This window comes from Salmo salar, chromosome 01 (assembly GCF_965601325.2).
Source record: "Salmo salar chromosome 01, fSalSal1, whole genome shotgun sequence".
Classification (NCBI taxonomy): domain Eukaryota; kingdom Metazoa; phylum Chordata; class Actinopteri; order Salmoniformes; family Salmonidae; genus Salmo; species Salmo salar.
In genome coordinates this window covers 20,650,507-20,670,003 of record NC_138291.1, presented here as the reverse complement: position 1 = coordinate 20,670,003, position 19,497 = coordinate 20,650,507, and the positions used below count along the sequence as shown (strand labels likewise).

The window sequence follows — 19,497 nt, the reverse complement described above, 5'->3', positions numbered from 1 at the left end:
CTCAAAGGCTGCATTAAATACACAACTGCATTTCCAGTCTCCTCAGTTAGAGATTCTTCTGTTGATTTGCAAAACTCATGAACAAATTGGCTTAGGCACTCCTATGATCCATTGGTGCAGTGATGGTTGTCGACGGTATTATTCAAATCAAATTGCATTTGTCACATGCTTCGTAAACAACCGATGTAGACTAATAGTAAAATGCTTACTTATGGGCCCTTCCCAACAATGCAGAATAAAAAATAAAAAATTACACAAGGAATAAATACACAGTCAATAACAATAACTTGGCTATATACACGGGGTATCATTACTGAGATGATGTTTAGTGGTATGAGTTAATTGAGTTAGTTATGTACATATAGGTAGGGATAACGTGACTACTTCCTGAGTGCTGTGTCTCTCCAAAACCCAGATTGACGGCATGGCAGAGCCTCCTCAGCCACCAGCCGGCCACCCAGCCAGTCAGACAGGCAGGCACCTCATTTGCATACAAATTGAGATAGAAAGTGCCATTGTGTTTTAAAGAAAGCTGCTTCTAAAGCTCTGAGAACGCCAGGGCAGCTCTGACTCTTTCTCTCTCTCATTTTGTCTCTCGCTCTGTCTCTTGCTCTGTCTCTCTCACTCTGTCTCTCTCTTGCTCTCTCTCTCTGTGTGTATGTGTGTGTGAGACAGTGCGTGTGAGAGGCTGATAATCAACCCTCTGTGTTTTTGGGGGTTTTATAATCCTTGTGGAGACCAGAAGTCCTCATATGGAGAGTAAAACAAGGACAATTCACCAGTCCCCACTAGGAAAAAGGCTATTTTAGTTTTAGGGATGAAGATTAGGGTTATGGTTACAATTAGGGTTATGGTTACAATTAGGGTTAGATTTAGGGTTAGGAGTTAGGGTTAGGAGTTAGGTTTAGGGTAAAGGGTTTGGGGTTAAGGTTAGGGGCTAGGGAAAATAAGATTTTGAATGGGAATCAATAGTTTGGTCCCCACAAGGATAGGAAAAAAAGCATATAAGTGATAGGGAACACCCTTTACCTTGTGCTCCTCTTCTACCCTGCTGGCTGCCCAGAAACAGCTCTAAACTGGTGCTGGCAGCCACTGGCAGCCTGATGGGCAATGCCTCCCATGCCCTCTGTCTCCTACAGTACTTGCTCTGTCAGAGCTGTCAGTTTCAATCCATACCCAGCTAGCAGATAATGTTCTGGGAACAATATGTTTCTTAAAACTTGGTGGGAGCGTGGTTGTCTTATGGTTATTTAGCATGCAACCTTCCCACAAATATTTGGGAATGGTGCAGGATATTTGCTTAGCTATGGAACATTCTCAGCACATTTAAGTAACTTGAGAAAAAAACTTTTCATATTTTCATTACTTTAACTTCCCTGGGCTAGCGTCCCACCCTAGTCAACAGCCAGTGGAATCGCGTGGCGCGAAATACAAATACCTCAAAAATGCTATAACTTCAATTTCTCAAACATATGACTATTTTACACCATTTTAAAGACAAGACTCTCGTTAATCTAACCACACTGTCCGATTTCAAAAAGGCTTTACAGCGAAAGCAAAACATTAGATTATGTCAGGAGAGTACCCTGCCAAAAATAATCACACAGCCATTTTCAAAGCAAGCATATATGTCACAAAAACCAAAACCACAGCTAAATGCAGCACTAACCTTTCATGATCTTCATCAGATGACACTCCTAGGACATTATGTTATACAATACATGCATGTTTTGTTCAATCAAGTTCATATTTATATCAAAAACCATCTTTTCACATTAGCATGTGATGTTCAGAACTAGCATACCCACCGCAAACTTCCGGTGAATTTACTAAATTACTCATGATAAACGTTCACAAAATACATAACAATTATTTTAAGAATTATAGATACAGAACTCCTTTATGCAATCGCGGTGTCAGATTTTAAAATAGCTTTTCGGCGAAAGCACATTTTGCAATATTCTGAGTACATAGCCCGGCCATCACGGTTAGCTATTTTGACACCCACCAAGTTTGGGACAACCAAAACTCATAATTACTAGAGAATTCCATTCTCAGCATCAACTAAACTCTTTGTTCAGGTGTGTTGGCCGCGCCCCCTTATTGACCTCACCTGATCATAATGAGTGCTTGTTTCCATTTAAATGGGGTCGGTTTGAAAAGACAAAAATAAACAGCTTTGTATGTATAAAAAATCATGGCATGCTAGCTCCATCCTGTGTAAACTGGAACAAAAAGTCCCCCTCCGTCCTCGCCATCTATTTGACTGTGTGTATCTCTCTTTCACTCTCCCCCATCCCATTCCTCTCCCTCCTCTTTTCTCTCTCTTTCTCTCTCACCCCTCTCTCTTATTCACCCTCTCATCCCAATCTCTCTCATTTCCCATCTTTCTCAATGTCCCTCTCTCTCATTTCTCTCTTTCTCTCTCCTCCATCCCTCTCTTCCTCTAGACGAATGACCTGGACCCGTTCCAGGAGCTGCTGGAGCAGCGAGGTTACTCTGATGATGTCTCCATGCACAGCCCCAAGCCCAAGTACGCTCAGTGCAAAGAGAGCAAGAAGGACCTGATAACGTAAGACTGACCTGTACGGGATGTGTGTGTGTGCGTGCGTATGTGTGCCACCCCTCCATTCTGCTCCACCCCCTCCCCCCCCCACCCCCCCGCTCCCATCTGCTTTTCTCCTCTTGGCTTTTCCTTCTTTCCTGTCTCTGTTCGGTTCCTTTGCTTCAGAGGAACCACCCCACCCACCTCTCCCCCTTGGTACTAATGGCATGCTACATTTTGCCACGTACTTTTCAGCCAGCTTTTCATTTGATCCAGAGCTCTTCAGCCAGTGTATTGCTGGTTTCTTATGCTTCTCTTATGTTGATGGTTTAATGTAATAAAACATGATTACCTCATCATGTTGCAGCTGCGCTCTAGAATGGGTCCAAAACAGTCCAAACCATTTTGCAGACAGTCAAGCTAAACTGGAAACAATGAAAAACAAATCAGCCAACAATAAAAGGGATAAACAAACCTATTTATTTTATTTTATGTTCCTCTAGTTTTGGTTTCATTCTGTCTATTTCTCTGGTGACAGATGCCCAACATCTGGGTGTGAGGGGAGTGGTCAAGTGACTTGGATGTATTGTTTTCAGCTTACCTCGACTATGCTCTCTGACTACTGCAGCCAGAATGCACATCTCTGTGTTTACCCTTGAGTATGATTACAGTTAACCCTTTGAGTCAACATACAGTGTCTAAGTGATGTGTATCATCATGGTAAACATAGGCCTACCAGATACCCAATTATGTCAAGGAATGTAGTCAATGAACTTACAGATCATGTCAACAAAACATTTATGTTCTACACAGGCTATTTCTGAATGCAGTTATTTAGAGGGGTTAACACTTTTATTTACTGACCCATAGTCCCCCGTGCACTTGCATCATGGCTTTCTTGCAATTCCAGTCTTGTCAACGTGTGTGTTTGTGTGTAAGTGTGTGCACAATGTGTACTGTGCATGTTTGTCTATGTCTTTATGTTTCAGTGGTGGGCCCTCTCTCTTCTTTGCCTCACTAATGTTGTCATGGTATATCTTCCAGTCTCTCTGGCTGTCCTTTAGCTGACAAAAGCATTCGAAGTATGATGGCCACCAACTCACAAGAGCTCAAGTAAGGCGTGAGATGTTTCATTCTTATTTTTGTTTCTTCTTTTGTTGATATATTGTGAAAAAAGTATAATTCCCGATTCCTGAATTTTGAACTTGGTTTTAGTTCCTCAGACAAAGCAAATACACTCTACTGACTGTTATTAATATGTATGTTTTATTTATGGGGTATATCAGCTTTAATATTGCATATATATTGTAGGTTCTATCAATGTAATTGTCTGCATTATTTCCAATACCATATATATATATATATATATATATATATATATATATATATTATTTTTTAATACATTTTCCTTTATTGTTTTCCCTTAACCTTACCACCCTTCCCGTAATTGGAGTACACTCTACAGACTGATTCAGTGAAATACATTACAGATGTAATGGTACAGAACGAGTGTGTTTTTGACTGTGTCCTTCAAGCCCTGTTGGTTGCTGTAGGCCCTGATTCGCTGTGTTTTCTGTCCCAGGTGCCCGACACCGGGGTGCGATGGTTCTGGGCATAATACTGGCAACTACGCATCACACAGAAGGTAAAATAAACACATACACACACACACACACACACACACACACACTTGTAGTTATTCACACTGGCAGTGGACAGCAAACACACCTCTCAGGCTGGTTCAGAGTAAGTTCTCTGTATTAATAATATTTGCAATTGATGTGGTTGTCTTTCCTCTGCAGTCTATCAGGGTGTCCACGGGCCAGGAAGAGTGGAATAAAGATAACACACAGTAAAGAGGACAAGGAGGACCAGGAGCCCATCAGGTAGAGTTAGCCTGCCAAACCCCTCTCAAAGACTCAGGGAACTACTGCTCTCACCTCATTTCTAGATGCCCTTAACAAACTCTCACTGTTCTTTTTAGATTGAAACAGAGACAGGCAACCCCCAGTCTGCCATGGTTTGAAAATGAGGGTTATCCTATGTAGGGATCTTATGTTGTGGCATCACAAAAAGATACAGAGACAGTTAGCTGGAGAGAGAGAGACAGAGATTGATCTGGATTGTCTCTAATGAGCTTTTCTGGCTGCACTCTCATTGATTTCTCAGTGTTGCTGAGAGAAAACCAACACCCTGGTCTGTCTGTCTGTCTGTCTGTCGATCTATCTCACACGGTCAGCCAAGCCAACAGAGGCAGGATCGCTTTCCCACACATCTATCTTCACTAAAAGCCATGATTGCATGGAACTCCCTTCCATCTTATATAGTGCAAGTGAACAGCAAACCTGGTTTCAAGAAACAAATAAAGCAACACCTCACGGCACAATGCCTCTCCCCTATCTGACCTGCTTGTTGTGTGTACTATATGTACTGACATGTACATGTAACTGATAGATGGACACACGTACACTACATGTTAATGTTTTCAATGTATGTAAATTGTAAAATATTTTGTCTGTAATGTCTTTTTAGTTACATGTCGGACCACAGTAAGACTAGCTGTCACCACTGCCGTCGGCTAATTGGGATCCTAATAAAATCAACAACACAGAACTGCTCAAAATAAGCGTTGGCTGGAGGAGAAAAGTTCTTGGACTTAGAGTCAACCTTTTCTCTTTCTGAAAGCATTTGGAACTGTGTGTGGGGGTTTGGACCATTTTCGGAAAGAAATTGTGCCTGTTTCTGGAAATATAATAAGCCTGATTGATAGTTTAATAAAACCAAGGGGAGTTGTAACAATAATCCACTGGGGAAATATTATGTGTTAAAACATTTTCAGCTTCACTGCATCTGATTAGCCATAGTGCCAAGTGCTGATTTAACGTTGACTGACTGTAGTCTGTGTCAGTGTGATAAACTGCCAAAGGGACAGATTAGACCAGATCAGACCAGATTGATGGTGTTTTTATTTATATTTAAGTCAGGTTGATTACTAATACCGTATCGTCTCCCATTCTGCACTCTGTAACTCAAAACACAAACAAAGTCATGCTGCATTCGATTCTGAAATGATATTTGCTCAACTCACCTATGAAGCTATATGTGGTCCAACTTTACATTACATAGACCTTATGTCATAGCAATAACTATGTAATTAATTACACAATTCTTCCTGACAATGCATCCTGAGCAGGAAAACTTCTGGGCCCTTGTCAGAAAAAAACTCCTGACCCTGGTTATTAGAATAACCAGAGTATCCCTACGCCATCCACAGGTGTCCGGTCCCAGGCTGTGGCGGTCAGGGTCATGTGACAGGGAAGTACGCGTCTCACCGCAGCGCATCAGGCTGCCCCCTAGCGGCCAAGCGGCAGAAGGACGGTTACATGAATGGCTCCCAGTTCACATGGAAGGCTGGGAAGACAGACGGCATGTCCTGTCCCACCCCGGGCTGTGACGGCTCGGGTCACGTCAGTGGGAGCTTCCTCACACATCGGAGGTGGGTCTGGGTCCTGCATCAATATTTGATCATGCATCCTCTCTTTCTCCCTTCCTTGAAGTAATCACTGATCTGACCGGATCTATGAAAGCTAGTGGAGCCAATGCTTCACTCATCCAGTCAGGTTTTGTGTGTGTGTTAAAGTAAAATATGCACTATTTGTCTGTATGTCTAAAAATGTCCTATTTTCTAATATTTTCCCCAAGTTTGTCGGGCTGTCCGCGTGCCACCTCTGCCATGAAGAAAGCCAGACTGTCTGGACTGTCTGAAATGCTAACGATAAAACAGCACACCAGCAACGGTAATGACTGTCACCGCTCACTCACACAATGGAGCCAATCAGGAGTGTGTATGCGTAATGAGCTACTGAGTGAAATCTCAATCTGACATAAAGAGCCAATCAGGAGTTGGTACGCGTAATGAGCTACTGAGTAGAATCCAAATCTGACATAAAGAGCCAATCAGGAGTCGGTACGCGTAATGAGCTACTGAGTAGAATCCCAATCTGACATAGAGAGCCAACCAGGAGTGTACGTAATGATCTACTGAGTCGAATCCCAAACTGATATATAGAGCCAATCGGGAGTGTGTATGCATAATGAGCTTCTGAGTAGAATCCCAATCTGACATAAAGAGCCAGTCAGGATTGGGTATGTAGCAATTGTTTTATTTTTTTATTTTTATTTAACCTTTATTTAAGTAGGCAAATCAGTTAAGAACAAATTCTTATTTACAATGGCAGCCTAGGAACAGTGGGTTAACTGCCTTGTTCAGGGGCAGAACGACAGATTTTTACCTTGTCAGCTCGGGGATTCGATCTAGCAACCTTTCGGTGACTGGCCAACGCTCTAACCACTAGGTAATGAGCCACTGAGTAGAATCCCAATCTGACATAAAGAACCTGAAATAAAGTGTGTATGCGTAATGAGCAATAAAGGGTACAGGATTGCCATACAGCCTCTGAGCTAGCAAACTAGCCAGTGACAATTAGTGTATAAGAGACCATCCCTCTGCCTCTATCACACATCTCATTCACCCACCACTGACACATCATGTGAAATATTTAGTTGGGCTTGGGGTGGGTGACAGGTGTCTAATAATTGTTCACTGTATAATATTTTTAAGGAATCGAAAATGAGGAAGAAATTAAACAGCTGGATGAAGAAATCAAAGATTTAAGTGAATCAAATTCACAAGTGGAAGCAGATATGATCAAACTTAGAACACAGGTAGGTCAGTAGTACTATGCCATCTGTTTACTTGAAGAGTTGACTCATTTCATGCTTACCTTTCAGTTTCTACCCATTGTGGCACATCATTCTGCTATTGTCAGCACTCATATAATGGTAATGTGTACTACAATGAAGTGTGTGTTTCATTGTTGTACAGCATACACCTAAATGAATCTACCCTCCGCTAAAAAGGTTACCAGAAAAGTTACTCCAGTTTAGAAGAAGCTGTCCAATTTTCATACATGACCTACCATAATCGAGAGAAATCCCAGTATATCTCACATCTGGGAGAATGCAGTGTAACAAAGTGGGGGATTCCTAATTACAAAGCACTATACCTCTGGGAGTACCTGTTTGCTAAACAGAGAGAGCATAGTCACTCACAGCTAATAAAGGGAAGCACCCTGTCCCCAATAACAGGAACAGGAGCAGCGGCTTTCACAGCGTGTAAGAAAGGGTTCCTACCTAAAGAACTATTTGTGTCTGTGAGTTGCAGAAGCTACATATCAGTATCAAGGAAGTATCAAACAGGAGGAGAGGAAAGAGAGGAGCTTCACAATATTTATGTTCACCTACAGTTTGCCTTTTTGAGATTGCATGCAAGTTTGATCTCATTTTGAAATACGGGCTGTTTTCCAACTTGTAGTACACCTTTGGAACTGAATTGTACTGTATGTGCATTGGAGGTGCTTGAATATTTCTTAGAATACACCCCACAGACTTTTAGTACATTTGAGTGAGTGTCAGTGTATTGAATATCATCTGTCCATGCTTCATTGCTCTTCACCTGTGTTGCTTTGTTGCGGTTACATCCATCTCTCCGTGTGATGATGTCATAGACATGGCTGCACGCCAGCCAATCAGCAGTGAGTTGTGACATGTCTGAGGTAGGCCGCTGCCCATGTTATGTGAACTGTGAACTGCACCCTGTGTGCTCCACTGTAACAACCAGAGGTAAAGAAGCACTACCTTTACAGTAACCTTCTTCTTCTCTCACTCTCCCCCCCATTCCCTAGATTACCACAATGGAGTCTAATCTGAAGTCAATAGAGGAAGAAAACAAGGTGATTGAACATCAAAATGAATCTCTCCTGCATGAGCTGGCCAGCCTCAGCCAGACACTGATTAACAGTTTAGCTAATATCCAGCTCCCTCATATGGTAAGGGAACACCAAGAACGGAAATCGGGCAAGTTCCTACAAGCAAACATACTGTAGCATATGAGTTGATTCATTTACATACTCATCTATGTACAGTATTTATCTATTCATTTCTGTGAAGCCCATAAGGTTTCAGTGGTTGTGCATGCTGAGTTGAGCAGGGGCTTTCCAAGCCTACATCAATGAAAAATAAGAGTATTCCTAATTTTAGCCAAACAGAAAAGGGGAAGTTTTATATGAGGCGTGTGTTATGAATTATAGAGAGATTAGACAATCATTTTCAAACAAAGGTGTTAACAATGCTTGACTTGGGGAGGAGATCACCAGAGCTGAGTACTGGCACCTAAAGATTTTTACTGCTTGAGTAAAGTACTGACCTGTTATCAGTGAAATGAAAACTTAAGTTTACCACTTTGGCTCTCTGTCAATAGCTATAGGCTACTACTTTTGTAAATTCAACAAACTTACTTGTTGATCTATCATGGATTTTCATAGTACAGTACATGCTATAATTGCAGGTCTGTATTTACTGTAGTGCTAAAAGTATTTAAGGCATGTCAAAAACAGCTTTTCTCCGTAAGCATCCATTAGATTATTTTCTTATAGTTTCAGAAGAAAAGGAAAAAATAGCACTGGTCCAAAAACTATGAATGATGCCTGTGTCAATCACAAATTAAAATCTTGGCATTTTTTTATTCTTAAAACTCTATCTCCTTATCTTAAAACGTGTAACTTTTGTGTGTGAACACAATACATTATCATTCCAGAGGCTGTGATCATTCTGACTATGTTGTGAGCTGGATTCAGTTGCTGGCCCAATTCGCTATGTTTTCGTATGTTTTGCCTCTATTTATTTCACATATCAATTGTGTCAGATGTTCTGTTGGTGCTGTAGCTCAAATGCTACCACCTAGGGATTGTTTGAGAGAGTAACAGTAACTAGGTAGCAACTAACAGTAACTAACCTTTCCCCCCATAGAAACCACTGGCACACAAAGAGGCTTCCATTAGAAATAACAGCTGCTTACAGATGCATCAGAGAGTAAGACAATCATTCATCATATTCTTACTCTAACACTGCTTTTCTTTCTGTTAATCCTTCTCCTTGTTTCCTCATCAGGGCACTGTATGAAAGACTAGACCTGTGTTTTGCGCAATCATGTTACATAGCAAGATTTTGTTCTGTATTTTAAGCTTTATCCAGAAATGGGAATTTAACTAAAAATTAAAGCAATTGTCTAAGGATAGTGCTGGACCATCTGACAAGAAAAGGGTACTGTTTGATGAAAAACCGCAAAACACAGGGCCCTAATTATTGTACCATCAAAACACAGGGCCCTAATTATTGTACCATCAAAACACAGGGCACTAATTATAGTGTCATCAAATTGCAGGGCCCTAATGACAGAAACATCAAAACACAGGGCCTTAATGATAGTATCATCAAAACACAGGGCCTTAATGATGGTATCATCAAAACACAGGGCCTTAATGATACTATCATCAAAACACAGGGCCTTAATGATAGTATCATCAAAACACAGGGCCTTAATGATAGTATCATCAAAACACAGGGCCTTAATGATAGTATGATCAAAACACAGGGCCTTAATGATAGTATCATCAAAACACAGGGCCTTAATGATGGTATCATCAAAACACAGGGCCTTAATGCTCCTATCATCAAAACACAGTGCCCTAATGATAGTATCATCAAAACACAGGGCCATAATGATACTATCATCAAAACACAGTGACCTAATGATAGTATCATCAAAGGCACCATAATAGAGTCAGCAGATTTAGTCCTCTGTCTGGTTCAGAAACTCTCCCATTAATGTCCTCATGTCTTTCCCATGTGCATCTTTATTTCATTCATATGACCATATATTTTTCCCAGTCTTCCTGATTCCCATCCAATCCTGAATTTTCCTATATTACAATCTTTCTAACCTCAATGATCATCTATTTGAATGGGAAAATCTTGTTTTAGCCAAGTAAAAGTGCACTTGTTTGTTGCAAAGTGTATAAACATAAAATGTGTATAGACACTGTAGTATGACCCTCTCTTCCCAATATGGACGTTACTGCATGACATCTTTCTCTGTGTTGATCATCTTTGTCTAAGACCACCACTTCTCAGCCTTTTCCCTGTGGCAAGACGCCTTATTTTTAAAGCAATCAAATATGAAAAGGCACTTCCACGGGGCTAGTTTAGAGACTAGTTTGTTTCAAGTGGTTTTATTATCTCTGGTTAGATTTGTTGTTAAAACAGCTCTTTGTGAGTCTTAGCTCCTCAAATGATGATTTTAGAGAGTTATTTTCTGGCCTGTCTTCTGTTCTCTGTTCATCACTTCTTCTTCTTATGATCTCACCTTTCTGCTGTTGTTGAAATGTTCCACAGGAGCCGATCAGCGATCAGAACTTTGATGCTTATGTGACCACTCTAACAGACATGTACACTAACCAGGAGCATTACCAGAGTCCAGAGAACAAAGCCCTGCTGGAAAACATCAAACAAGCGGTGCAAGGAATCCAAGCGTAACCCAGCCTGCTACCAAGCCCAGCAAATGACAGAGCATCTTCTCAAAGAGGAGTGAAAGAAATCAACATTCGCAGGAAAGAGCTAGAAGTGACATGATAGGATGATGCCTCATGGTTTGCTGCTGTAACGTATCATACAGTGTTACATATTGATTTTCGTTCCAAAAAAAAAAGAGATGTTATGCTTAGAAAAATTCATAATGATTTTTCTTTTTGTTCTTGCTTTGAAGAAAAAAATAAATAAATGACAAAATAGTTTTTGAAAACATTCACCTTTTGTACGTTTTCATACTGTATGAACTGACATAGTGTGATGTAATGTTTCTAACTGCTCATGTATGCACATTTTTTGTGTATATTTCTGAACAGTAAGCTGTATAACATAAGACATTAGTTCCTTTCAGTGCTTGATGATGAAGCATTTCAGATGAAAAAGCTGCACTGGACAGTGAAAAAAAAAGTTTTTAAAAAATGGGGGAACTGCACGGAGGTAGCTACTTTTCAATGTTTTCCTCAATGGATGACTTTGGAATTCTAAAGATGTTTGTTTTTTCTTGTTTGCAGATTGTTGAATAGCAAGACTTGGTTGCAAATTACTTTATTTTTTAACAATGCTTGAAAAATTCTGTCTTCTTTTTAAAAGTTTGGTAGCTATAGGTGGGGGCATTTTTTATGTGTTGGAAATGAGTATGGAAAGAAACTGACTTGATGTTTGTATGAATGTAACAGTTTATTGTAAACATCATGACACGGAAACCCAATGGTGAAAATCCCATTATCTCGAAAGTACTATTCGCTCTTGATATTTTGTGTTTGTAGATACCCATTGGTGATGTATAATGGCAATAGAGTATGCAGAACTCATTCTAGCATTTAGTAGTTAGTTCTGTTTCAAATTTCGAAACTTCTGTTGCTAGAATCGGGCAATGTCTCAGCAATATATCTCTAAATCATATGTTTATAGATATGGGATGCAATCTACAGGAAAAAAATATTTGGGTATATGCAATGACCTGTTTATAAACATAGGGGTGGAGGAACAAATTAATCTTTTTACTATATATAAAATAAAATGTTTTATATAAATCTTTTAATTACAAAGAAAGTATTTAAAAAAGTTGGACATTCAGTTGTAAAGATTAAAGATGCTCTATGAGTTCCACTCTCTTTACAGACAATTTTGCACATAAGGGACACCTTCGTTTCCATGTTTTGATGTTTTTACAGAAACTAAAGCAGTACCTGAGAGCCTACCGGAGGGTGACAAAGGTTTTGTAAAGAGTATTTATTACTAAAGTATGAGAGAGAGCGGGACTTACAGGGTCATTGTCCCCACTTGCCAGTAGACTATTTGCACTTGTCTTAGAGATAGTATCCTAACATGCGGCGGCGTGCAATTTCCAGGTGTTCCTTCGGCACACGATTGGAGCAAATAACTGCTAAGAGCCACTAGGTGATGAATTAGTACCACTGAAAGAGACTACAGGGATTTGAATCAGAAATTACGATTATAACCATACAAGTAATACTGTATTATCAAATGGTCAAACAATGATGCTATTTCATTTTGGTATGTTATATGAATATTAAATAATCCCCAGCAGCACTTTATATCTAATCACTGTACAAATGAAATAGTAAATAAATTAAAGGTAAAAAAAAAAGAGGAAGTTTAAAGAGGTTGTTTTCCCATTAGGCTTGGAGAGTGGGAAATTCACTCTTCTCGTTGACTCTTCTGCTCTGAATGAGGTGATACAGTTTCATGTCTGTATGCGGCCCCTCTTTATGTTGTGGTATTAGTTGTTAGCGACCATGTTCAGAATTGGCCTTCTTGAGAGCTAATGCAAAGGTGCTTGTCATTCACCTGATCTTGTCTATTGTACTTTTCCATCCTCTTTTAGGGCTCCATCGTTAATGACTGCATACAGTATGCCTTTCTCCACAGCATCGTGGCTGCAGCTTTTTGACAATATAGTAATGCTTTCAGTAGAGTAATACCTAGTATCAGTTTTTGAATTAATTCTCATTATCAGTACAATGGAAAGGGATTTAAAGCACAAACCGGCTGCTCATCTACCATTAGTACATAATATCAAATTTGAGAAAAGTTATCTGTGACTATTTACATAGGGAACACAAAAAGTGTCACATATTAGAATGCTGAATTTTCATATAAATTATTGTGAATTCATCAGAGTTTATTTATTATAACTTATTCATTTTGAGGTTGATTTAGGTAATCATGAACAAAAACAGGATTTTGTACAAACTATTGTGCTCTCTGTGAAACTGAAGTTTAATTTATTTTTGTACTACACAGCATGGATTTGTTGACATTTTCATTTTGCTATAAGTCTGTGAGATCACAAGTTGCTGTGATATTTCATTTTTAAATTGTGAACTTTGTACAATTCTTGTCATGCTGGATGTTGACACATCTTACTCTGAATAAAGAAAAAATGGTGTTGCCACAGGCCTGTAAGTTTGATGGTCAGTCATCCTTCTTGTTCATGCTCATTCAAAACCCAGCATTCTTGGAACACTAAACATTTTGCGTTCAGTGAACGGCTGCATTAATTCCCATGTTTTTTTTTTCAATTCACAAAATAGTTACTGAATTTTACATTCCAGGACAATCCGCAGATGTTTTGCAATAAGAATCAAGCTTTCTTAGGATAACGATTCATGCCATGTGGTAAATGTGGATTAATTGAGTGTTTTGTTACAGGCATATACTTCCCCAATGTCATACCACATGAAAACCAGAGGATGGCAGCACAGAGCCTGTATAACATCATAGTCCTATGGAAATGTTCTTAGCTGTCAGTCTCGGACTGAAGTTAGACGGAATCCCCCCAATTACCTATAATACAACACAAAATGTATCGAACATCAACCATCATATTCAGAACTACTATTATGAGTTGTAAATACATGGAAAGTAACACAATAATTTGGAGATAAGGCTGGGATTATCAGACAAATCCTGAACTATTATACATCCTTCCTAAACCATATCATAGTATGGCAATGTTTTCCATATTTGGCTGAGAATGGGCCCATCAACTCATTGTCTGTCCTACATTCCACCCAGCGGGAGACAAATTGGCAACATTTTACGGCATAATTACAGGGTAACTATGGTAATAAAATATTTATACGTGCATTGCAAGCTCAGAAAATTACCTAATTCTTGTGAATAGCAATTTCCTGGAAGCTCCAGAAACGTGAGTTAGTGTGGTATAACTGTACCATGTGTTTATTGAAGAGTACATTGATCAACTTTTAAACAGATGATGTATAAAGTATAATTTTATTAATCATACTTTCCATTAGGCCTAAATCTACTTTGACATGGTTTCTTGATTGGCTTGCTCCCGGATCCAATATAACTTGTAACACTGCCCTACTTCTTTCTCTCTCTCTCTGCTTTGAGGGAGGGAGCGGGTCTAAGGCAGCTGAATTCAGCTTTACAATAACTCTGCCGATGTAGTAGTTAGTCTACGAGAGGGGTAGCTAGCGGTGTGTTCTCTGCGCTGCTGACTCCCTAGCAATGGCGCTGAGGACAAGCCAACTCTTCTCCCCTTTTCTAGTCGCGGTAGTACTGATTTTGGTCGCCGTTGGCCCGCAGCCTGTCATTTCTTGTCCAAGCCGGTGTTTATGTTTTCGTACCACCGTGAGATGTATGCATTTAAATCTGGAAACCGTACCTGCTGTCGCTCCATCGACAACCATCCTGTAAGTAAAGTTACATTGTATCTAAAGGGAAAGTTTGTAGGCTATGGAGGGAACGGAATGAACGCACATATTGCTGGACGGATTGCTGGAGGAGTAACAACCAACCCAAGCGCTTTGCGATGGCCATACGATCGCTTATGTTTGTATTTAAGCCGAATAATTTAAATGGTGTTAATGTATCAATTCTTACCATATTTAAACCACAGTTGAGAATGCAGTATCATAAGAGCTATTCCTCTTCTGGACCAGATCACCATTCTGGTTGCCAATATTCAAAAGTTGCAATGATGGATTCTGCAATTTATTTTCCAGGTTTAGCTTACATCTATCATACAGAGACCAACATTCCACTAATTCACCATGCCTGATTTTTTTGTTGGTATATCTGAAAGGGTTAGGAGGGGAAAAAAACATGGCAAATTAAAATCCATCCAAAAACCTAGTCATGATTCATTTTGACAGACCCTGTAACCAAAATACATTTTTTTACATTAACATACCACATATTCTGTCTGAAATGGGAATTATACATATATGCTCGTTCCGGAAACTAGGACAAAGGCTTCAGACATCAGAGCATAGTCGGAGCCCCTTTTCTTCTTCTTCTTCTTCATCTCCTTCTTCCTTCCTCCGTTGGACGCTTCTGAATCTGTCAGTGTTGAGTTGTACGGAGGAAGGCTTTGGAGAGGAAAGCATGTGTCAGTTGGCTCGCAGGACTTTGAAGTAAGCAGCCACCTGTCGCCTTGCCCTGCCGGCCTGCGCTCAGTCTTGTCAGAACATGAATGCAAATGTCCCTGCCTTCCCATTCTTCCACTGTAAATTGTGCACGAAGGCCAGCAATGCAACTTTCAACTGAACTCAAGCACTCTTTGAAGGATTGCTTGATTGTGGGGAATATGTATCTCCCTGAATATGAAGTCTGTCTGCATAGCAGATCACATTAAGCCTTATTAAACAGAAGTCAGGATTAAAAGCAGCTCCTTTGAAGGAGAAAAGTGAGTGTGTATGTTTGTGTGTGGGTAGAACCATGTTATGACACCAGTCCTGTGTCATACTTTCTGGAGGCTTTATGGACCCTTATGGAGGCTAAAAATACATCATTTTGATCTAATCCCTTTCTCGTAGCTTAACTCATTTCAGCCACAGTCCCAGGACCAAACCACTGGCCCTTCCGACCTGGGTCAGCTGATGGCTGGCTGTGAGGGCTGGGGGGCAGAGGTGACTGGGTGGGCATGTTGGAGACAGGAGGTATTGTATGTAGATGTTCATTTGGAGAGATGCTGGCTGGCCAGGCCCTGACGGTCTGGGCGTTGCATTCCTTGTCCTGATCTGGCAGTGTGCCCGTCTCTGATGTGAAAATTCCTCCTCATCAGCATTCCACAACCAGGTTCCTCAAAGCTGTGGGAATGTATTTTGTTATTGTTTGAAATCTCAATCTCTATTTCTCCTTTCTCTGTCTCTCAATCTATCGATCTCTCTTTCTCTATGTCTTCCCTTTTTTGTCTCTCCATCTCTAAGTTTCTCTCTTCTTCCACAGTATCCCCTTCTCTTTCTCTTACTTTCTCCCTCTCTTTCACTCTCCCCCTCTTTCTCTTTCCCGTTCTTTCTCTCTCCCTCTCTAAACTTATAAACCCTCCCTAGTTCTCTCCTGTGATGGATTTGATTAGGGGAACATTTTGGTTGGTTGGTGCAGGGCAGGCAGCTTTGTGCCAGATGCCTGTGTCTCCCCTGAGAGGCCCAGCTGGAGCTGGAGCTGGGGCTGGAGCTCAGTCTGACCCCAGTTCTGTGGTGTGTGTGTCTAAACGCTCTGAGCCTAGTCATTCTACCCAGTGTGTGTAATGCATGCTTCTCTACTGATGTCAATCCCTGAAAGAACTCAATGGACCCTGGCCCAACCACTCGGGCTAAAAAACATACACGCATATTTGTACATTGAATAAGAGAATCTCAAAAAGTCAGTGGCTCGTGTGAGATAAGTATCGTTGAACTCTAAACATCTCTCTTCCCTTTACTTCCTGAAGGGAACAGGGGAATAAGGTACACCCAGGACCTGTGCTCGGTGCTCCCGTTGTTTTAACTTTCAGGGTTTTTCTTTTTTTCCTCCCACCATTGATGTTCCACATTTATTTTTCAGCTGTTGTCTCTGAGGACTCTGTTTGAGGCATAATAGTAAATGACCCTTCCTCTCTGTAACGACACTGCTGTACTCCTGCTCTGGGATTTCCTAAGATGGAGGAATGATTACTTTCACATTGTCAGCTCTATTTTGCCATCAGCTCTCATGAATCCTCTCGGCCTGTACCGACACACAGGCCCACAGCTGTTGATGCTTATTGTTCCGCTTGCTAATGCTCTGTAAAGGCACATTTTAAGCCATAAAAGACACACATAGGGATGGGTATCGTTAGATTTTAATGGTATTACTACTATTACCGATACTGCTTATCGATCCGGTACTTTAACGGTATTCTTATCGGTTCTTTTTGTTATTTTTTATGAAAAAAAACCCCGAAACAAATTAAGAACAGAATTAACATTGCTTTATTTCCTGAAATGTAAAATAAATCAAATAAACAATTATTTACAGCAAAAGAAACAGCAATGTTTTGAACAAATCACTATTATAGACTCTAATGTTGTGATGATGGAAATGTAAAACAAATGAAATAAACAATATTTTCCTGCAAAAGAAAAGAGCAACACGGGTGGGGCCTGCAGGTAGGCTGCAGAAGGACTAACAGTTCTTAGCAGTTCTTCTGGAGAAAGATCAACATATTTGCTTTCTCTGGCAGAAGTCCGGACCTCTCCTTGCTTATTGTGTTCCCTGCAGTCGAAAATACCTTCTTGCTAGGGGTGGAGGAGGCTTGAGAACAGAGGTAGCTTGTTGCAATGTTTGTGAGGAGAGGCAGAGTAGCTCTCTTCACCCACCACCACATCACAGGATCTTCAGCCATAGGGACGGGAGGCAGGCTTTTGTAGAGCTCAACCTCTAGGTCAACATGCTCACTGAGGGTGAGGGACAAGGTGTCCTGTTGGATCGTCAACCTCAACTCCCTGTCCTCCTCTGAGAACAGCTCCTCCAAGGCACTCCTTGTTTTGTACAATGGAGGGACTGTCTCCTCCATTTCCTCTCCTTCTCCTTCAGGCTCCTCATCTTGTTGCTGGTGCTCTGTGTCTGTCTGCTCCGGCTCTTCTGACAGCCCTGGTGTTGCTCCTGTCACATTGGCCTCAACAGCTGCCTTCCTCAGCCTGTCCCAGGTGGCGTCACTCACCGGCCTCCCTTTAAATCTTAGGTCCATTGCTGTGGCCTCATGCAGGAAGGCTTGAATGTCCTCATCCTGATAGCGCTCGGAGAGGTTCTCCCACACCTTCTCTTTGATGGTTGCCACTAACGTTGTATCTTCATGCTTCACAGTGAGGTTCTCTTCCAGTTTGTGGAGGATAGGTATGATCTGTCCACAGGTGGCATTCTTTTCACATGACATACACACTGTGGATGAATAGAGGATTCTCATGAGCTGGACAAACTCCTCAGCTTTATGGAAGTCCTCGTCCTTCAGACGGTCCAGGTTGTCCTTGGTCATTGCTTTTCACAGTCATGGGTCCAAGGCTGCTGCTTGGATCGCTGGATACTGCTCCATGAATCTCTATCATTAGATAGAGCGAGTTCCATCTGGTCTTGACATCAAGAATGAGTGAGTGTTGCAGAAGGCCTGAAACAACAACAAAAACAACGTACATTCAATTACCGCACACTTGAATATTGCATTCAATTGTTAAATGTGGGAATTTCAAAATAATACTTTAATAGATTGAACTGGCTTCTTTCCAAGGAGCTGCTGCTTTTCCTTCAAGACTGTTTTGGACACCGAGCATCTCTTAAACCACACAACCACTGCTCTGATTTGGGCTGCCCTTTTATCAATGGAAGTCATTTGGTAGTTTATGCGCTGGGAGTTTATGCACTGCCAGATTCAATGTGTGCGCAAAACATCCTATTTTTACGATGTGTAGCCTCTTGATGGCAACATTCATATTGCCAGCATTATCAACAGTCACAGCTACAATCTTGCTCTATCTCAAACTCTTCCAGAATGTCTGAGATCTCCTCTGCCACTACTTCGCCAGTTTGCAATTTGTACACTGCCCTGGTGTGGAGGACCTTCTGTTTTACACTGCTCTGGCTTGTGGTCTGCACTGTAACAGTGAGATAGTGGTCCTGACAGAGGCTGGTCCACCCGTCTGATGGGATGGCCAGCTTTGGCACGTCCTTCAGCTCAGTGATCACATTGGCCTTATCTACACCATACCAGGTAGGAATGAATGTGTCAGTGAGGTAACTCCTTGAGGGAGCGGTATATTTGGGGTTGAGTGCCTTGCTCATCTCCCTACAGAAAAAAAAAATATATAGTTTTCATGTGATAAATTATCATTATTGAATTATTGTGTTGTTGTGTATTGTATTGTGGAGTGATGGGACTAACATACAACCCTTTTACATTTTTACATTTTAGTCATTTAGCAGACGCTCTTATCCAGAGCGACTTACAAATTGGTGCATTCACCTATAATATCCAGTGGAACAACCACTTTACAATAGTAAAGTTTTATACTACTATATCCTAAAAATTAATACAATTCAATATATATTTTTGTAATTTTTATTTCACCTTTATTTAACCAGGTAGGCTAGTTGAGAACAAGTTCTCATTTACAACTGCGATCTGGCCAAGATAAAGCAAAGCAGTGCGACACAAACAACAACACATAGTTACACATGGA

The 19,497-nt window shown here is 40.8% G+C and overlaps 2 protein-coding genes across 5 annotated transcripts in view; both read left to right on the top strand.

Annotated features, from left to right (window-relative positions):
* The window catches only part of LOC106573019 (myelin transcription factor 1-like protein), a 148,492-nt gene extending 135,033 nt beyond the window's left edge, over positions 1-13,459 (top strand). For 2 of the 3 annotated variants that reach the window (XM_082970472.1, XM_082970457.1), the window contains exons 14-23: positions 2,451-2,572; positions 3,590-3,658; positions 4,128-4,190; positions 4,348-4,431; positions 5,820-6,041; positions 6,248-6,342; positions 7,167-7,270; positions 8,290-8,433; positions 9,413-9,475; positions 10,838-13,459. In XM_082970472.1, coding sequence (XP_082826598.1) covers positions 2,451-2,572; positions 3,590-3,658; positions 4,128-4,190; positions 4,348-4,431; positions 5,820-6,041; positions 6,248-6,342; positions 7,167-7,270; positions 8,290-8,433; positions 9,413-9,475; positions 10,838-10,978 — 1,107 coding nt within the window. In that variant the 3' untranslated portion in view covers positions 10,979-13,459. The remainder of the gene's footprint in view (positions 1-2,450; positions 2,573-3,589; positions 3,659-4,127; positions 4,191-4,347; positions 4,432-5,819; positions 6,042-6,247; positions 6,343-7,166; positions 7,271-8,289; positions 8,434-9,412; positions 9,476-10,837) is intronic. The other variant, XM_082970482.1, reaches the window with a different exon arrangement.
* Positions 13,460-14,403: 944 nt separating this feature from the next.
* Positions 14,404-19,497, top strand: part of LOC106572928 (peroxidasin) — an 87,858-nt gene continuing 82,764 nt past the window's right edge. For both annotated transcript variants that reach the window (XM_082970422.1, XM_014147549.3), the window contains exon 1: positions 14,404-14,715. In XM_082970422.1, the coding sequence (XP_082826548.1) occupies positions 14,531-14,715 (185 nt within the window). In that variant the 5' untranslated portion in view covers positions 14,404-14,530. The remainder of the gene's footprint in view (positions 14,716-19,497) is intronic.